The sequence below is a fragment of the Episyrphus balteatus genome, chromosome 2 (assembly GCF_945859705.1).
Source record: "Episyrphus balteatus chromosome 2, idEpiBalt1.1, whole genome shotgun sequence".
Lineage (NCBI taxonomy): Eukaryota > Metazoa > Arthropoda > Insecta > Diptera > Syrphidae > Episyrphus > Episyrphus balteatus.
In genome coordinates, this window is record NC_079135.1 from 8,902,963 (window position 1) to 8,924,394 (window position 21,432).

Genomic DNA, 21,432 nt, shown 5'->3' on the forward strand with positions numbered 1-21,432 from the left:
TTTTTAAAAACTCGCTTAAGATAAAATGGAGAAAAAGGCTCAATTCTCAATATGTACCTAATGTATGTGCCGATAAGACCACCTCAAAAAATTACAATTTCTTTTATTCCATTATTATATAATATATATACTGTGTCATAAAAATCAGAATTAGCTCAGTCAAATTATACTTTTGGTTGCAAATAATTCAGACAAGGCTGGAAATGATTTTAATTAACTTTGGACATCTCAAAGAAGAGTCGTACAAATTTGCGACGGATTCTGAGTTCCACATAACTTTTAAGGGCCAAAAAACCGTTACATTTTAGCACTTTTTTCAGTTTTTGGTTCATACCAACGCTCAAAAAAAGAAAAGAGGTGAACAATGTAGGTACTCTTCCTGTTTCAACTTCTTGAAAGATCAGTTTGCTCAAACTAAATATCAACACTCGCCCGAGATTAATACGCTATCCTGCTTTTTTTTACCTTCCAACCGAGTTATTTATGGCTTAAACGAAGCTCTAAATGTCATGTATTCGGACTTCAACCAATGTTATGGTATAATTGATTTTCATTTATCCAGAAATGTTCTTAAGAAAAAACTGTTATCTCATTAATTATTATTTTTTGTTTTTTTTTTCCTTTTAGTGTTCAACATTGTTTTTTTTTTTTTTAATTTTTAATTTCATCTTATTTTTGATATATTATAATATAATTTTATATTATATTGTAAAATTACTGTAAACATTTTTTTTTAAACAACTTAGGTCCATTTTCTTCACTCGGAGTTGAACAAAACTTGAGAATTTTTATATTAAAAATTCTCAAGTTATGTTCAACTCCGAGTGAAGAAAATGGACCTTAGACAACTACAGTCTGCAGTTGAGAAATAAATAAATAAATAAATAAATAAACAAATAAACTCCTGAAAAATAACTCCCACAAAAATTATTGCATACCAAAATTAAAGAATATTAAATTCTACATCGATTAAAGACCAAAAACATTAATTTTGCCCAAGCTGTTTGGTCAGAATGATTTTCTGTGCTAGTTATTTCTCACTAGTTATGACCCAAAAACTGAAAAAAGTGCTAAAAGTAAAGGTTTCTTGGCCCTCAAAAGTTATGCGGAGCTCAGAATCCGTCGCAAACTTTGAGATGTCAAAAATAAATTTAAATTATTTCCAGATTTGTCTGAATTATTTTTGATCTTATTTGACTATTTTTGATCTTATTTGACTGGGCTTTAAAGCGTATTAGAATTTTGTGCTTTTTAGAATGGGTGCTTTTTTCGAGAGAAATGAAAAGTTAGACTTTATAACTTGAATTTTAGTTCGGAGAAACGAAATTCTGTTCTGTATGATTTATTAATTTTATTTTTCTCAAATGAATTTAAAGGTCACCTTGATTTTGACAATTGGAAGTGCAAAATCTTTTTCAAGGCAGAATTTCTTATAATTGTCTTTACTATTCTACAGAATTCGTTTTTGCTTAAATTCACATGTACATTCCCATTTAAAATAGCATTTTATTAATTGATCCAATATATGTACATCAATGTCCCCTTCTAAATATTTCCTCCTACACCCTTGTTCAAAAATATTTATTGTTTTATTTTGTATAGTTACATATTTACATATATTTTTTAATTTGTTTGCCAAAAGCAACAAAAAGCAATAACAAATTTTAAGTTCTATTTTTTCTTCTGCATAAACTATCACTAATGTTTTATGTTGAAAAAAAGCTGCTTTAAATTGATAATATCATCAAAAATAGCAATTTTACAAGAAAAATATTTTTATTTTGCAGGTTTTTAATTCAACGGATTCTTTTTTATCAAATACTCCAATGCACCTATAAATTTAATTATCACTTACAAAGTAGATATTTGTATGTGTTGGAGTTCCATTTAAAATTCACGGGCAAACTGGTCCACATGAAAGCACTGGTGGACATTTTTCCCTCATTACAATATATCGTCTATTGTCGCTTCGGTGGCAAGCCAAACTATTATTGTATACAATAATATTGTTGATTGCCTATTATAAACGTATATATTAAATTTATTGCTGCATCCATAGCATAGAATGGTCAACACAACAAAGGGAAATGAAATAAAACAATTTGCATTAAGATTTTCTATGAAAAAAAAAGTTCCACATACGCCACAGTGACCCTCGAAGTTTTATCGTATTTAATAAATAACTGAAACAAGTGTTTTCATTTGACTGTTCGGAACTACATTTATATAGTTATAGAGTCCAAAATTACAAATTATAGGATCTCGAAACCAATATTAACCAAAATTGCAAGCAAAAAGAAAACCTAGTGTAGCTTTTAAACACTATTTCATACTGTAAAAAAATCATAAAACAAAATGGCGGAACGTTTTATTTTAAAACTTGATGGGAAAAAATATGTTTTCTTAGTACAACATTTTGATATATGTACATAATGTACGTACATATATAAAAGGGTTTCCGTTTATTACGAAATAATAAAAAAAAAATCTCCTAATTTTTTCAGATTTTTATTTTGACCCAAGATGGCGCCCTAAGAGGGTAAAAGTTTTTTTCTCATTTGAAATAGCTATATGTTGACTTTCTTAAAATATTGCTCAAAAGGAAAAATGTTTGATAAGGTTCTTGTCTACATAAAACACCCTTTCAAAAAGGTATAAACCATCTTTCTAGGAAAAGGGATTAAGTCAGGACATGCATGTATGTTTTTTTTCGTTTTATTTTGTTTTTGATGCTTTTAATATGCTTGTTTTAATAAACCAAAAAAACAATGCATATCCTGATTAAACCCCCTTTCCTAGAAAGATGGTTTATATCTTTTTGAAAACGGTGTTTTAAATGCCTTTTTTTAATATTTGTTAAATTCTTTGTTCTATAAGAAATGAAAAAGTATGTCCGCAAAGTCGCGATTTTCAAGGTCCAACTGCGAATTTCAGATTTTCGAAAAAAGAAATAATAGACAATGGTTTTATATCTTAGAGGATATAATATATGGAGTGCTTGTTCCTATAACCTAATACATTATAAAGCCATATGCATGGATAGGGGTCGCTGCCTTCGTTTTTCAGTGCGAGTCCGGTTCCGCAGCTGTAAATTATATTATTATAACAGTTGCAAACTTACTACCGAAAAACCTTTAAAAAAGTTATGGTAGAGAAACTAAATTTTGAATGAAGGTCTTCATACACATTATAATTAAGAACCAAAACAATGCAATTAAAAAAAAAACATAAATATATGTATATCTATGAAAAAATTGTATTTTTGAGAAAGCGGGAAATTTTAGGACATCTACTAAAAAACATACTTGGAATAAGTGCTAATAGGCTAATTTTTTGGTTTCTATCTTTGTTTGGATATTTTATAACTTATGTTAAAAATCAAAAAAAAAAAAAAAATCATGTCCGCAAGTCCTAATTTTCCAGGTTAAACTTTAGATTTTTTCTGTTGTAAGTTTGCAACTGTTACAATAATATGGGTTGACAGATAAAAAAGAGGTATTACTTTTTTCAGAGATATCAGATGGCCTTGATTTTTTGGAATCAGCATTAAAAAATACCTTGAAATCATGTACTATTTGTGTATACATGTAATACCACCATTCTATATTATTGCTTATTATGTATTTCGAAAATCTGAATTTCGCGGTTTGACCTTGAAAATTGCGTCTTGCGGACATGAGATTTTTTTTAGACTTTTGAGGTAAGTTATAGAATGCCAAAACGAAGATATAGAGCAATAAAAATTCTATTAGCATTCATTCCGAGGTTAAACCTTTATTTGAGTGGGCTTTTTGTTTAGAGTCAAAACCATATAAAAGGCTTTCATATTATGTACTTAAATTTCTTGTAAAATTAAATTAAAATTATTTTTTTATAAATTTCTAATTTTATTCAATTAAGTAATTAAGGCCCAATTTATTCTAGCTCCATTAAATTTAATGTCGGAATTAAAAAAGGAAATTTTAAAATTTGTATGCAATTTGACAGTTTTTAAGTTTTTAATGGAGACTTTAAAAATAATGGAGTGAATAAATTGTCGTGTTTTATTTTTGTATAACTTAAAAAAAAATAATTCTGGTAAATTTGTTTTCTGGTATCGTTGTGTATTTTGTCTTTAAAATTAAATCTAGAAATTTTTTTAATATTTTTTTTTAAATTTTCTGTAATATTTTGAAGTCGCCTTATTGATTTGCAAAACCTAAAAAAATCAATGAAACTTTCAATAACTTCCCCCTTGAATGAAATCATCATGTTTGAATTTGCAACAAATACTCCACCTAACTTGTCCATAACAAAAGAGTAAGAAAACAAAAAAAAAAAAACAACTCAAAACTTAAAAATGACTTCCAATGATTTCGCATCATTCTCTTTTACTCTCTTATTAAATAACAATTTTACATATATTTAAAATTAAAACTACTTAAAACCTAAATAATGGTGCAGCAGGTCAGTTGGTCAATACAATCGAACTCTCTCAATTGAATACCATTTTGAATAGTTTTTCTCTTTGCAAATATGTTTCTTCTTTACAATATTATACATTAGCGCTGCAACATTTTCCAATTCAAATATTTGTTGTTTATATTTAAGAAAGATTTCATTCCATTTAATTAATAGCTCACACAATCGCTGATCTTTGGAGAGGGTCATTTTTTGAAAGTGAGTACTCAAAAATACTTCAAACCATCTTAGAATTCGCATATCTTCATCAATCATAACCGGACAGTCGGGTCTATCTTCTAGAATTTGTTCCTCGCTAGTAATTAGTGTATAAAGGTATTCCAACATTTTTAAAGTTTCGTCATAATCGATAATTTGGGAAACATATGTACAAATAATTCGAACATCAAAGGAACAAGATAAAATAATATTCATCAAATCTTGTCGATTTTTTACTTTTTTCGGTTCGTAGGTTTTTTTCGCCAGCAGATCAATTATGGGGAATTCTGTGTCTTTGTCATTATGGTCAGCAGGAATATCAACTTCCATATTATTATGATCACCATTAGTTAGTGTCTTTCCAGAAGACTGCTCTTCTTCATTCGTTGGTGATGGTACTTTAAAGTCCTGTAGAACATATTTAAGAGTTTGAACTAAAATTCTCTCCGATATATTGGTGTACCTTCGAAGACACACAGCAATATCTTCCACCAAATCGGCTTTGATAAGCACGGACAACAGTTTCTCGGTTATTTCGTGTTCACTTGCACCACACTGCTCCAGTTGTGTGGCTATTATTTGTACTTCTTCTCTGACAAATCCCAAATCCCCATAATTGGCCATTAGATTGATATCAAGACCATCACAACCGGATTCTATTTGCATCAGTTCAACATGAACATTTCGATTGTTTAGTCGATTTAGTTCTTTCATGAATTCAGCATCATCCTGGAAAGCAATTTCCATACCATTTGCAAACTCAGACGGTTCTTTTGATTTGTTAATGATTGTTTTTATTTTTGTAGGTTGAATTGATAATGGCTTTTGTATCTCAGCCAAACAAAGATGATCTTCAAGTTCTTCTTCCTCATTGATAAACTCGAGGGCAACATTTTTAGAAAAGTCATTGGATATTTGTGATCCAACCAAATCCGAAAGGGTTTCTTTGCTTGTTTGATATGAGACGACAGATAGATTCTGTCCCATTGCCAAGAGTATACTCGACTCAACCAACCACAAACGGGAATAGTTGAAATAGATTTTGAAAAATTGCTTAGATTTGATGACTTTGAATTGAGTGTTGTAGAGGATTAGGGAGCCACCTTCCTGGGTGCTGTTGGCACCATAAATGGCTACACAGTTTTTAGATACTCCAAGAATCGTAAGCGGGGTATCGAGTTTGAGGTCATCGAACATGGACACAAATTGACCCACAGACTTGCTTTTTTGTTTGAGATTTTTCAAAAATACTCTCCCATCGGACCCTGAAATAAGATATTCAATGGAAACATTAAAGTGTGGATATATTTATTTAATACGTTAGATACTAACAATAGAAATAACTAAACTTAAACTCATTATATGGGATTACAATTGATTAATCACAATATATATAATTAAATTGAAATCAAATGTACTAATATATGCAACAAAAGAAAGAACAAGACTCTACGAGTACAACATTTAATTGAACGGATTAAGTTCCACTTGCTCAAATATTTTTGTGGAAAGATTATTGCTTTTTAAAATATTTTAGGGATTTAAACTCGATAAGTTCGCTATGAGATCATATCTCAATGGAATTCTTCAATTCGTCAATATTTGAGACTATATTAATAAATAATTTGCGGCATTTTAGTTTACAATCGTACTATAATGATTTTCGTACGTTAATGATTTTTGTTTTTTCTATGTGTGATGTAAGTAAGTTTTCATATAAGTAAAATACTTAAGGTTTTCGCCTTGATATTTTGTCATAATATGACAAGGTTCAAATTCCAATGTAAAAATATAAAATAATGTAAGCTTGGACTAAAAAAAGTCTTTCTGCAAAGTGAAGAAACGTCTGAGCTCAAATAATATATTGGGGCATCTCTCTAGACGTTATTCATAAATTAACATTTGGCCCGTTGATAGACACTTGAAGAAGTTTATGAAAAAGTGTTTTAATTTATTTTTGGCTTTTGCAAAACCCACAAATTCGCTCTCTTAACAAACCATGCCTTTCGTTTCATCGAAGTAACGAAATCCATTTGTTCTTTTTCAGCTTCTTAATTGAATCAAATAAAATATATATATTATATACATACAGTAGCGAGCAAAAAAAATGCAAACAATAAAAACATTTGCATTTTTTTGCTCGTCTTAAAACGCATATTTAGGTAGACTTTTGACCAAATAATGCTTTTGGAGTAAAATATTCCACAAATTGACTCTGTTTAATGAAAATAAAACAGTTTCAATATGCTAAATTTGGTAACTTACTTCTTGTTCAAAACTCTTTATAGTTTTTTCGTTTGCATTTTTTTTGCTCGCTACTGTATATATTTACAGCTTCAAGGAGTTTATCGTGAAAAGTAACGAATTTTTGAAATATGATTGAAAATCCTGACTTAGCGGACACCATGGACTCATTCAACAAGAGATATAATGGGTAAGATAAATAAGATAAACATTTTTTGTTAACATAGAAGCAAGTAACCCATCTGGGGCAGGACTTAGATTATTATCTTCTACTTTTAATATTTTATTTTTGATTGAGTCTTCAGAGATTGAATAATTAATTAACGCTAGATGAAAACACTCTTCTGTAGAAGAATAATTATTTGTTGCCTCTGATGACAAAGTAATGACGAAGGCACTTAAAATACTCGGCAAACATTTTAGATATAACCTAAAATGACTTTTTGAATCTTCATAGCTCTTATTTAATGGATAAATGTCGAATTTTCTTTTATTATCTACAATCTACATATATTTCCAGAAAATTTTTGGATTAGATTTAAGTTTACTTTCAGATTTTTCAATAAATTCTAAATAAATAAAATTACTCAATTTGGCAAATTCAAATGATCATTTTTATTAGAGATGCCGCGAATAGTGATTCCGCCTCCGAACATTTGGCCAACTATTCTACTCCTACGTGACTTTTGACGTGTTATAAACTGCAATATTATATTTCATTCCACGTAGAACAAAAGCTTAAAAAAATGTTTTTCATTTTTTTACGAAGATAGACGTCCATGTCACGTATAATCTTTTGCTACTAGCGAATGCTGAAAAGGTAGTTTTTATTCAACACAACCTACCCTTAATAGATTTTAAAGGCTAAAATAACAATTTATTAATCAAAAAACATTTTTTGTAAGATAAAACTGGTCAACAAGGTTTTTATTACAGAAACCAAGATATACTTTTCTATAGGTTTTTTAAGTGCTGAGCTCGAATCCGGAGTCAGAAAAGTTTTATCACATCACGTTTTTGAGATATTTCCGTTAGAATATCAAAAATGCAGCTTTTTACCAGTTTTCGAGTTTATTTCTTAGCGTTTAGTTATTTGTTGTAATTAAATTTGTAACGGTTTCTGAATAAACTGAATTTTGTCGTTCTAAATCCGTTTAAATCTTTTTAATATCTCTTTTCTTCTACCAGAAATTTTAAGTTTAAATCAATGTGTCTCATTTTCAAATTTTGACACAACGTTCAATTTACATTCTTATAAGTTCTTTTATTGTGTTATTGTGCCAATTACTATATTTTGTTTTGACCTGTCTGTAGTCCAAAATAATGCGTTTCGCCAAGGCACAACAGTTGGGCTCATCAGTAAGATGTTGTTGTACCCTTCTTATACACAAAATTGTGCCTGGGCAAAACGCATTATTCCTTCCAAACTTAAATACAACAAATAACCAAACGACAAAAATTAAACTCGAAAACTGGTAAAAAGCGGCATTTTCGATATCCTAACGGGAATATATCAAAAAAGTGATGTGAAAGAATTTTTCTGACTTCGGATTCAAGATAAAAAAATCCTTTAAAAAAGTATAATTTGGTTTCTGTAACAAAAACAAAGTTAAATTTGGTTGCCAGTGTAATTGTCTGTTTAATTCTCTTTCTGATATTTGTAACATATTCGACCAAATGTGGTGAACTATTCGAATATCAAAAAATACCGAATATAAAAAAAATAGCCCAAATACCTAATAGTGGCCGAATATTCGCGGCATTTCTAATTTGTATGTTCCATATATATGCATTGTAATCTTTATCAGTCCTACTAAACTTTATACAGGTTTTATTTCTCATGTTTTTTTTTTTTTTCTTTTTTTTAAGAATTAAAATGTATATCGAACCATGGCAAATTGTCTTGCTTTTCTCTTATTTTTTTGTAAAGGAATAGCTTCGATAAAACAATCAAATAAAAAATTATATGGATCTGAGAATGTGTAGGCTTTTTTTGGTTACTTACAAATTGTAAACAAAGATGTTGAAACTTCTGTCTCAATTATGGCACATCCAGAAACGGTAGCATCTTGTCCAGGCCGAGAAAGAACCAATCTTAACGACTCTTTAACTGGCTTCATTGTAGCCGAGTCTATTTTGACTACTACCAATTCCAAGGGTTTCAATTCATCTTTTTGGTAAAAAGTTAAAAACTTCCTCTCACCGGGGATTTCATAGATTTTCGGATCAATTAATGGAACTGTTGAAAGCATATCCAGTTGAAGATTTTCAACAGCTTGTTCTTTTCTAGTTTGTATGGCCGATGATAGAGATTCACAAGTTCCATCGGTATAAAGGACAACAGCTTCATCGGAAGTGTAAATTAAGTCGGCAATATTCTTATGAAACTGAGAAAGGGAAAGAAAAAGTTTATAGAACAGCAGACACTTTGTACTTTATAGTTTTTTTACCTTAAGTTTCTTACACTTGTTGATATCACTAACATTTTCGTCCCATAGCCTAACAAATCGATTAGCTATGACTCCGACATATTGTTGGGACTTGTGATCGTAGACAACTTTGCAGGTAAGTTTTTCCAACATTGACCAACTTCGTATTTGTTTTTGTGTTGATATCTTTTAATTTAAAATGTTATTAAATAATTTTTATTTAAAGTAAAATTAATAAACTATTTTTTTACTCACTTTTATAACAATGGCTATATTACGACCAAGTGTTGCAATTATATTGCCACTATCAACATCGGGTGATAGACCGAGAAATTCTTTGGTATCATGTATGGGACACAAATTATAATAATCTAGGAATTTAGTCATTTTTTTGTATAGATTTTTTTTTCTTTTAGAAAACTTATTTAATTTAAATTCAATGAAAAAAAGAAACGCCGTGGATTTTAACACACGTGTTTTGCTTGTTTATAAAAATTTCAAGAAGAAATGGAAATGTCATTTTTTCATTTCCAGACTACTGACTTTTTGACAACTGGAAAGTGAAATGACATTTTAGGTATGTTTGTTTAGTTTTTGGATACTGTTTTTATTATACCCCTTGCACACTGAGTCAAAATTCAGAACGAGAAAGAAATTTTTTAAATCTAAAGTCTAGTACGCAGTGCCTATGTTCTGTAACTTAGTCGAGAACTTCTCGCATCGAAAAATTTTGAAACAAAAATTCCATACGTTTCTCTATTTGGAAAAATAACCTGTGTCTGTATCTCGATGTGAGAAGCAACCCTGTACATTTTTTATTCCATTGGAATTATTGGAAACTGTCAAAAAAAAGGGAAAATATTTGTACCTTTGGCCATCAACATTGACCTACTATATATGGACTGCTAGTCGTTTGACTTTTCCATACAAAAATTGAAAAAAAAATGATTCCACATCTTTCTAGCTCTACTAGCGGTATAACCTTAGACGGCGAAAAGAGGAAACTTTTAGTGAATGACATCTGTCGTTAAAAGGTATTGCTTTCTCTGTTTTTCTATATTTGTTCCTTTCGCACTTCGTCAAAAATGTTGCACTTATTCTCCGCTTTTTTTTAGGGCGCTAGTATCGCGAAGAAACAAGTGGAACCAACCTGAATATGCTTCTAGCAGTCCATATATATTAAGTCAATGGCCATCAAAGGTCATATAGACATAAGGGGTATTCACGATCCGATGCAACTGGTCTTGTATCATTGCAAAAGTGCAAAAGTGTAAAATCTTGCAACACTACAACAACAAAATATATGGATTGAAATTTTACAATGGTCTTGCACTTTTGCTATACCCTAACCCTATTGCAAAATAAAAATACAATGGTGTAAAATTTTTTTGACAGATGGCAGCTCGCCGTCGCGTGTCGCCCATGATAAACAGTTTATCTTTTTTATTCTTATTCTTTTTTATTTTGTTTCTTTCGATGCAATTTGTGAAAATAAATTAACCCGAACACAACAAAGAATGAAATTATAAAAAAATTGAAAAAAAAGAAGAAGCATCGGTGGAAAGACAACTCCGTAAAAAAAAAGAGTGAAGCTAATATAATTCATATCATGGATTCCATTCAATATTTACTATAGATAAGAAGAGGTGCGTTCACGATCTATTGTAAAAAAATAAAATTTTACACTTTTACTAGACCTGTTGCACCAGATCGTGAATACCCCTATAGTTTTACAATAAATATCCCAAGGCTCGGTAGTCCGAAGGTAGAGCAGTCGGTCAGAGAGTGGAGGGTACCGAGTTCAAGTCACAGTTGTGGCATGTAAATTTTTCTTTTTTTTTTCTTTAATATTCTTTTTTTTTATTTTAAAAATTTAAGTGATACAAAATTTAATTACCGTGAACACTTTTTCAGAAGTAAAATCTCACATTTAATGCATGATTATCAATTTTTTTTCAAATATCTTACTTTCTCGCATCCTTTTTGCTTGTGAGTAATTTTGGCAGTTCAATCGAGAAATTATCTCGATAATTTTCTTACAGACACAGTTTCATTCACATTTTTCCAGTCTGTCAAGCATTTTGATTCAGAAATGTTTCAAGGCGAGAAAATTTTGTTTATAGAAACAAACGAATGTGAGAAAATGATTTTTGTGTCGATTCACATTATTTTTGTTCCGATTTGCGTGTTTCATGCGAGAAATTTCTCGATGCGAGAGTTACAGAACGTAGGCACAGATCTGGAAAAAAACAAATTTTATCTCAACAATTTTAATCTCTACAAAACATTTTTTAATCCCGCGCAAAATTTTGAAGTTGAAGAAATTACCTAGGGTAAACTGCCCAATCATTGGCACACTAAGCGAATGTCGTACCAAAATTAGTTCGCAGTTTTTTACGTATTGCACAAAACTATTATTTATACTTTTTTTGTTTACCCTAAGTAATTTCTATCAATAGTGTTTTTCTTCTTTGGAATAAAATTAAATTTTTTTGTTTTTGATTTGATTCTAAGTTTTATTTATTTCGACTTCACTTTCCAAGTATTTAATTAAGGAGTCCACCTTAATTTTGTTTGAATTTGTTTCAATTTTGTTTTATTTTTTTTTCCTTGTCACAATTTTGCCGGCAGAATAATGCTTCGAACATTATTTGTCCGCGCAAAACTAAGTGGAGACTTTATCTTTACAGCGGCTCCAAATATTAAAATTTTGCGCGTGAACTGCGTACTGCTAGGAAAAATATTCAAGACAAAATTTGTCCCGAGAAATAAAATTTTTCCCGATCTGCGTACTAGGCTTAAAGTCTAATACGCAGATCGCACTAAAATTTATCTTTCATAGAAATTTTCTCCAAAGATAAATTTTAGCGAGGATTTTTAGCAAGGTATAGTACGCAGTTTACGCGCTAAATTCGAATTCTCATCTACTTACTTCTTTTGCAAAAAGTCTCCACTCAGTTAGTTCGCGAAAAAATGTTCGTCGTATTCTTTCACAGATAAATTTTGACATTTGTGGTTTTTTTTTCTTGCTGTAAGAAAAAAATAAGAACAAAATACCTTGGAATATTTAAAAGAAGATGAACAAAATAAAATGAGATAATAAAAAAGGAATGCTGCAGCAGCATCCCAGTAGAAAACAAAATGGTTAAACGATACTTTCTCAAAAGTAGCAACAGCGGCCAAAAGAATAGTATGCCTGAATGTAGAACTTGAGCCTATGTCAGTTCTGTACCCCTCTGTTCTGTAACTTTACTTTATCACTGGCGATAAATATTTTTGAATGGCTCTAAAATCCGTTTCCTTCCAAAAATAAAATAATTTTTTTTCTCAATTTCAGAATTTAAATTTATCAATTAAGAAATTATGACTTTGAACAAAACTTGATTTTGATATTGAATAATCTGTTTTTGTTGTTGTTTTTTTAATTTCTATAAGACATGTATTAAAAAGCTATACAGACTCTTCCGAAGCTATCTGTCAAGTCGCAAAGCTTTGGTAGAGGTTCAGTAAAGCTTCGTTTAAGCTTCTTATAGTCCCTATAAGTACATTCTTATAAAGCGTCAAACTTGTATGACGTTCTCTTTTTTCCATGCCCAACAACCTTACTCAAGTTAAAAAGAAGCTGAAATGTAGCTTTTCTGTAATACCTTTAACGAAGCTGAAATGTTAGTTGGGTAGTCTTAAATTTTATAGTCATTCAAAAATCTTACAGAACAGGCACTGGTTTGGAGAAAAGCAAAACAAATATTTGTTGTTTTCGTTTTCAATACAAAAATGTTCTAGTGAGCGCTGTTGCCACTTATCCGCTAGCATTGCGGTGCGAATCCGTGGAACCGTCATATTCACACGACTAGGCTAGAAGTCTTTGTATTTGAACATACCATTTCAGCTCGTCTTTTTCTTTCTTGAAAACTCTAAGCAAATTTTACCATAATAGCAAGTACGTGGAACTCAGTCTGAGTCTTACACTTTATTTTTTTCGTCTATGGGGCGAAGGTCGCCTTAAAGTTTTCACCTCGATTTTTGTTTAAGAATCCTATAGTTTAAGAGCACACAGCAATTTTTGGAATGAATTCGGTATCAGGACGGATAAAGCTCTAAGACTGCGTACTAACATTTTGGTTATACTTTTACTCCCAAAATTTGCTTTTGGCTCTCGGTCTCTTAATATGCCTAATGCAAAACGAATTTTTTTTCGTGAATAAGAAAATGAAATAATTTGATAAAATATTTTATATATTGAATATTTTATTTGCGCTACGTGAACACAAGAGAAACGATAATATAGATTACAATAAACTAAATCTTATAGACTACAATATTAATAAACAAAATGAACAATATGTTCAACCAGTTGAAGCAGATTCCATAGCGACTTTCGTCTCAGCATTTGTTACATTTTCTTCAATAGCACCTTGTTCAGACGCTGGTTCTTCTTTGATTTCAACATCAGTTGGCTTTTCATCGTGTGAAATTGTGACATTCTTATTTGGTTCCTCAACAATGTCCATTTCCAAGGAAGTGTCTAATTTTTGTTGGAAATTTGGTTCCTCTTTGGCTACTGTGCTGCCATCTATCGAAGATTTGATAAACAACGAATTAACACCTGTTGTGGCTGCCTCGACAACGCCTGCCGCAGAGGCGTCTTCATCGTCTTCTTCCGTCTCTGATTCGTACTTCTAAAAATACAAATATAAAAAAGGAAACAAATTCTTTAAAATGAAAAACATCAACAAAAAGTTTTACCTTTGAAACGTGAACAACAATTAATTTGGTTTTTTGATTAAATTTTCTTTAACTCTTTAACTCTGTTATTATAAATTTGAATAACTTTAACGCATTTTTATTTATTCTTTTATTTGTTAGTCTATTCAAGATTTTCGAAATTGATTTGATTGACTTGCTTCACGCTTCTCAACTGACAACAACAAAATATTTAAGGAAAGAGAGAGGGTATAATTTTTGAAAATATCAAACTTACCTTCTGAATGTATTGTTTTTTGGTTGGTAAGCTTATGTGCAAGACGCATGTAGCATCTTCAAATATATTTGGCACAGGTTCCTGGCATACAACGCCACTTTTCTCCACTCCACACGCACGGAAGAGAATTTGTTTTTTGTCTTCGAGAATGTGCTTTCGGCAGTACTTGCAACTGGGCATGGCTCTTTCGCCGCATTTGACACCACCTTCGGTGAAAATACATTTGACATAGGGTAGACCTTTGGGAACTATGCCTTCAGTTGTTTTGGAACGTTTTTCTTTGAATTTCCTGTGAAGGACAGCCTCGATGCCATGTCGGCGATGGTAGTGATTGAGTGCTTTAAGTTTCTCATATAGACTACGTTCGCCCGGTGACCTTTTTTGCTGTTCATGAATGCTGCCTGGAATATATTAAAAAAAAAGTACATTAATGAAGAGGCTGGTGTGGTTTTAGAGCGGTTAGTGTACATAGGTGAACTGTAGGATGAACAATATTGAAGTGATAAAAACTGTGGATTTAAGATCTTAGTGTGGATTTAATCATTGTTGAGTCTCTTTTGAGATAGTTCACTAATTTAAGCGTCCCATGTACACCAGAAAAAGCTTCGAAAAAATTGAATTTGAATGAATTTGTTGGCTGTGAGAGCCACCGTTTTTTTTTTGTTTATTTAATTAAACGAAATAACCTAAATAAGATGGTTTTGTGCAGCTTAATGTTATTTTATCTATGTTAATTTAAGTTTCATGTTAATAATTTATTTTATGATTTATTTTGGTGATGCACTGTCAATCAAGCCAACTGAGAAGAATCGCCACTGTCGAGTGGCTAGGGTGTCCTTATACGGTATTCATCACATTACAGTTGTATTGTGCAAAGCCACCGAATTGAACGAAGGCGCATGAAAATGCCTAGGGTTGTTTCAATAAAAAAATTATTAGAGAGATTTTTAATCTACATTGATGGGATTGGAACGTGTTAAGTTCCGAATTGGCTAGGTACGTGATGGCTAGCGATCTTCCAAAGCAATCCCTTTGCATAAAGTTTGCTAAACTTGGAGATATCACTTTTACTCTTAGACTGCTTCGTCGAAGAATTTTTCTTTCTATTTATGCTCTAAGTCATACATGCAATATTAATCAAGCAAGATTCAATATTGTCGCTTTCTAGATCTTTGTGTCTTTCATTACCTTAATCTAGGGCTAGGCATTTAAACAGAGTCCAATCTTACAAACATTGTGAAGATGGTATACTTAGCTTAAGGTATACAGAAACTCTATTATTATAGATTCAGTGTATTTGTCTTTTTGTATGAAAAATGATTCATATGCATCTAATCTTCTATTAGATTTCCTATGTTTATATTTTTGTGTCAACTGTTTAGCACTTGAGATGATATTGCAGATTTTTTAGTTGATTGAGGAGAATATATGTCATATTATGTTATTTAAACCGATTTTCATTCAATTTCGTAAAGAATAAACTAAAACACTTGCTCAAAATAAGTGTTTTACGTTTTGTAGACCCCAATAAGTTTACCATTTTGTTAAAAAAATGTTTAATTTGTTTGTAATTTGAGGTACAAAGGACATTAAGAACCACAAAAATAATGCTGAGCGAGCGAGCAATTTTGGCGACTAAGAACAAAAATGTAGATGACTTATATTGCCAATTTCTTAAAGCCCTTATAAATATTTATAAGGCTTTTACGTCCTAAAATGACGTTTGTTCCATACAAAAAACGTAATTTAAAAGTTTGTGAAATCGGCCATTAAACTTTATAATTCAGAAAGAGATCATTGGTACACGGCATTCATTCAAATCTATTGACTGTGTAACAAATGACGAAGAAGTCAACAACTATTCAATTGAAATTTCAAAAGTTTTCTATGAATTTCATTTGTACATTTCCTATTTGCCGTTACGTTATGTTAGAGTCATTCAATTTTGTGTAGGAAAATTATTTAGAGTTGACTTCAATGTGTATCACAATTTTTTAATGAATGATAATATTGTGCGATTGGAAAATGTTTCCATAAGTTTAACTCTCAATTTTTCCATGAAAACAGAAATAAAAGAGTTTTTGCCCCGATTAAGCATCAAAAAGAAGAAAAAAAATATGACATTTCACAGAAAACTCTCAAGTTTGCTCCCTCAACTTCTACTATTTTCGGAAGTTGAGCAAACGAGAAGTTGACCAACTCGAAAGTTGAGAATCAAAAGGTAAAACTGTCAACTTTGAGTGAAGAAAAACAAAATCACAAGTTGAGAACAAAAATACTCAAGTTGAGTTCAACTTTTAGTGAAGAAAACGGCTCCTAAATTTCTTTCATAACTTACGATTCCTTTCACATTAATTTCCTCAGTTTTGTTCTTTAGAAGTAATTCATTGAACACCATAATTTTATGCATTTTGCTAAACCAAGTTAGACCATCATTTTTCTTTAAAAAAAAACCTTTTAGTTCTGATTAAGATTTTATAAGATAATTTCACCTTATCCTCATGAAGTCTTTTCTTCAAATCAGTGGCGTATCCAGAAAAAAATTTGAGGGGGGGGCCTAGAAAATTTTTAAAAATTTTTTTAGAGGGAAAATGTACGAAAAAATTTGTTTCTCTTTTTTATCCATCTTTGATCGAAAGTGAAGAGCTGTGCTGCGGTACTGAAAGTGGTAAAGTAGCATTTTACTGCTACTACTCGTTCGAACTTTGTCACGTACTGAATTCAAAACTGTTAACAGATTTATTCCTATCACGTTTATAGTTATTGAGCTATAGGCTCATTATTATTTTCGAAATAAATGCTCATGTTCCGCAATTTGAACGAAAGTGAATTGAAATCACTTTTCAATTTCACGTGAAATGAAATATCATATTCTTCATTTCGATCGATTTCGAAAACTTGAAAATTGCTTCAAACTGTCAAAACTGAAGGATCATTCATTTTTATTTTGTTTCTAAAGTGAAATTACTACTGCTTCGGACATGGATGCAATTTTATTCACAATTTTAATGGAAAAAGCAGAATTTAAAAGAAAAATGAAGAAGACACATTTTGTGAGACAAATCAAATATGTAAGTGAAATGTAAAACATGGGCAGTATTATTGCAAATTTTAAAACAAAAATGAGTTAGTGTAAAGCGAATGAGGTTGCTAACACAGAAGGAGTGCGCAATTCCCGAAGGTACCTGGAGAATTGCGCACTGCAAACACAGAGGCAGTGATGAATTATAATATTTCATGCCATGAGGCATTATGTATTTTGTATTAAATGAACAACAAATAAACTATACAAAACAATAAAAATATAAGTTTTGATAATATTTTGTCCAAAAATTGCAAATTCATTGAAAAAGGCACTAAATTCAAAGTAAACTGAATTTGATGAGAAAATCTAAATGAGTGAAAAAATGCAGAACACCTAATTTCACTTTCGGCAAGTGAATGCCCAAAAAGTTAAATGCAGAATGTGAAAGTCTCAAATATTAATTTTCAATGAAGTTCTTGTTGATGTTTAATCTAAAATACATATTATTTTTTCGTAATATGTTGCTTTTTTAATCCAAATCAAAAGCGCAAAATGGAATTTGCTAAGAGAAACCATTAGTTATGTTGGCCACTAAGATTTTGAGATATCAAAAATTTCTATTTCTAATATCTTTAAAAGACGGCGATTGAGATTGCATTTTGCATAAGAAGTTTTGCAAAATTTAACGGTGATGTAATTCGACGTCAAAATACCAAAAAAAATGATCTGAAGAATTCCAAATCGAACTATAATCCTAAAAAAAAATTACGCCAACCCTCAACGTCAGCTGAGGCTCTTACTCAAACAAACATAAACACCGTTTCAGATTTTGGAGGGGCTCGAGCATCTGAGCTGCCTCTAAATCTTTAAGATTTACGAAAAAGTTTCAGTAAATCATATTCATTATGATGAAATCAGCTAAATAACAACATGATCTTGAAGGCTTGGGGGGGCTTGAGCCCCCCCCTCAATACGCCACTGCTTCAAATATAGCTTACGAACTTTTGCTACCTTCTTATTTCTAGACAGTGCTCTAAAACATTACTTTGAAAACCTCACAACAAAACACTTAATATATTCACCCAAAGCTACACAAACCCCCACAACCAGTTCAAACTTAATGCTCAAGTTAAATAGAATTAACCCACTTTCAATGGCAAAAAGCAAAAACAAAAAAATAATAAACTTACACAATGTTTCCCTCTCCTTGCGAATTGCATGCAAATACCTCCGACGTTTCTCCTTCAAAATATGATGCAATCGATTTATCTGTTCCATATAAAGATTTTGTAAATTGATAAGTTTTTTCTTCGAAATAGCAAGAGCTTCTTCATTTGTATAAATGCCAGCATGTCTAAAAATAAAGTATTTGATATAAATCAGAACTTCTTGAGAAAATCTAAATAAAAACAAACTTGAGTAAATCATCATCCTGTGAATCAACACTCTCATCGTCCGATATATCCCATTCGTGTCCTTTAGACGTGTTGTGCAACGTAGTTGGCTCCAATTCCGACGAACTATCTGAAGCATAGTCAAGAACTCGTCGTTTCTTTTTAATCAAAGTGTTGACAGTATTCAAATCAGATATTTGATCATAATTTACTAAAAAATGTTAAAAAGAAAACCTTCTTTAACCTTAAAAACTCTTTTAATTGAAACCAAAAAAAAAAAACCTACCAAATTGTTGAATATTTGGTGAAACAACATCGATTTCCTCATCAACTTCACACGAAAAACTCTTTGGGGGTGGCGACGAAGGCTCAATGCTCAAATGATGAGACAAACTATTCAAAAGCACTTCATTGGTTTCGATTTGTTTCAATTTGCCAATGGAATCACGAGTCGTTGTCAATTGGGACAAACGACTGTGTTCGAAGCAATAAATTGTCATTGAAGGATCCTTTTTGATGTCATGTTTTGGAGTAGCTTGGGGACATTTTTTGCCATTGGCAAAAGTATAGGCACATGGTCGAAAGGGGGCTCGAGGATCTTTTAAAATATGACGAATACAAAATTCATAACCATCCAATCGTGGGATGGAACATTCGTATGTTGGATTGGAACAAGCTTTGGATTTCTTTTCAATCTCAACATGAAGTTGTTCGCGCAATTCTTTTTCTTGATCGAATAGATTATGTTTGGAGGGTAATTCACGAGTTTGGAGGACTGTGATTTTTTCCATTGTTATTTATGCTAGAGAAAATGATTTAAAAATATTGAATTTTTTAGTTAAATATTAGAAATTGTGTGATTTGGTGACCGACACGATGCAAGCTAGTAGAAGAAGGTTTTTGTTGTGGAAAATTTTGTGGGGTTTCTTATAGGGGGATGTGTTGGTTAGGTGAAAGCATGAAAAATGCGTATGATGTTGCCATATATTAATTTAAAAAAATATCCCAAAAAGGAAATTTTTCCTATAATTTGTAAATTGTGTCTGTTTAAGGGCATATACCTACTAGTCTAGTATTAAAACTTGATTGGTTTCAAATAAAATTGCTAAATTTTTGTTTTTCGACTACTACAACTACAACAGACAAAGGATCAACTTTTCTTTAGGGACTAAAAGTAATAAAAATAACAATTTTAATGTTAGTAAACGTGTTTTTATATTTTTAATTAATTTTTTAAAGTTCATTTTTTTTATACAAAATGCATGCAAATGACAAATTCTTCCTGGTCGTCATTTGCATACATTTTGTATGAACAATTTAAATATTTATTTTTTAATCATACTTAAGGGTGTTTCCTAACCTTAATATTTTAAAGGTATTCTATTGAGACCCTAAGCTCACTGTAAAAATAAAAACAGAACTCTAAGTGTGCGCTCTTAATGGAAAGTCGCCCCCAGACAAATTTTTCACCATTGTATTTTATGTTTGCAATAGGGTTAGGGTATAGCATCGAATCGTGAATACCCCTATTGTTTTTCGGGCTGGAAAATTAAAACAAATGTTGCAGAAAGCTCATCTATTTTTTCGGCTAAACAACAATTTGTATACTCTATTTTACAAAACAAATTGCGTTTAGCCAGTACGCAGCTGAAGCGAAACGAAATTTTCCATACAAAAATAGCACAACGAAACCTTGAACGAAATTTATTTTGTTTGTTTTTTTTGTTTTAAAACTTTTTTTCTGATGTTTTTCTTTGATTTGTATTTTATTCTTTTGAGTTCGACATGGTAAAACGATAGTCAAACGTTACAACACGAAGTAAAAAGAATTATAGGCCTAAAAACTCCTGGTACCAGCAAATGCATTCAGTAGGCCTCTGAAATGGAACAATACAAAACAGGGAGGCTTATTGCTGTCGGTCAACCCGGCACATGTGGATAACTAGTGTGAAGCAGATGCGTGGGACAGTTATCCTCTCGAAATCGAGATCATAGTGCCTGGCTACACAGTGATTTTTCAATCGATTGAAAAATCACATGCGGTGGCTACACACTGTTGTGTCCAATCACGTTCCACTCTTACATTTTCTAGGAACAAACGTCAAAAAGAGGAACAATTTAGCAATGGAACTGTACTACCCTCAGAAAATTCAATTCCCTTCGTGAGCATCTTCCCCCTTTACTCCTCATCCCTCTTGCCTATAAACTCACTGCTTAGGCGATTGAAAAATCAATGTGTAGCCAGGCACTAACAGCGCCGAGAAAAAGAAGACTCGATGGTATTTTTTTCATTACTGCACATCAGCAGCGTACTAGTCAGAACGAAATTTATCGCTCAAGATTTCTTTGTCCTATTATTGCAAGGAAAATTTCGTTTCGCTTCAGCAGCGTACTAGGCTTGACTTTGGAGATGACTTCAAAATATTTCGTTTCGCTTCAGCTGCGTACTAGGCTTGTAAAACGAAAACCAAAACGAAATTTTATCGCTCAAGATTTCTTTGTGTTTTTTTGTTTATAAAATTGCGTTTCGCTTCAGCTAGGCTTTAATAAGAAAAAAAAAGAACCTAGGTAAAAACTTAATTTGGCATGAAATATCACAACTTTTTTGGATTCGATTTTTTCGGCTCATTGGGTAGTGCACTGCCTCAATATACCTATTTTTCTTTAACGCTTCAATTTTCTTTAATTTTGTCAGGTAAA

At 31.3% G+C, this 21,432-nt stretch overlaps 2 protein-coding genes across 3 annotated transcripts; both read right to left on the reverse strand.

Moving 5' to 3' along the window:
* Nucleotides 1-4,333: 4,333 nt before the first annotated feature.
* On the reverse strand, nt 4,334-9,799 carry LOC129911163 (uncharacterized). The gene is made up of 4 exons (XM_055988871.1): nt 9,588-9,799; nt 9,354-9,518; nt 8,909-9,290; nt 4,334-5,924 (listed from the first exon to the last, which is right to left on the reverse strand). The coding sequence occupies exons 1-4, from the start codon at nt 9,717-9,719 to the stop codon at nt 4,456-4,458; spliced, it is 2,148 nt and encodes a 715-aa protein (XP_055844846.1). The 5' UTR covers nt 9,720-9,799; the 3' UTR covers nt 4,334-4,455.
* A 3,763-nt stretch (nt 9,800-13,562) lies between these two features.
* On the reverse strand, nt 13,563-19,669 carry LOC129908420 (KAT8 regulatory NSL complex subunit 2). Of its 2 annotated transcripts, XR_008771276.1 has the most exons (6): nt 19,019-19,669; nt 18,754-18,943; nt 18,529-18,692; nt 14,314-14,714; nt 14,079-14,250; nt 13,898-14,011 (listed from the first exon to the last, which is right to left on the reverse strand). XR_008771276.1 is itself a non-coding variant. In XM_055984882.1 (5 exons), exons 1-5 carry the CDS (start codon nt 19,521-19,523, stop codon nt 13,679-13,681), a joined length of 1,593 nt encoding a protein of 530 aa, XP_055840857.1. In that variant the 5' UTR covers nt 19,524-19,667; the 3' UTR covers nt 13,563-13,678. The 2 variants fall into 2 exon arrangements, 1 of the variants encoding a protein (XP_055840857.1); XM_055984882.1 differs by lacking the exon at nt 14,079-14,250 and having other exon boundaries at nt 13,563-14,011; nt 19,019-19,667.
* Nucleotides 19,670-21,432: the final 1,763 nt, after the last annotated feature.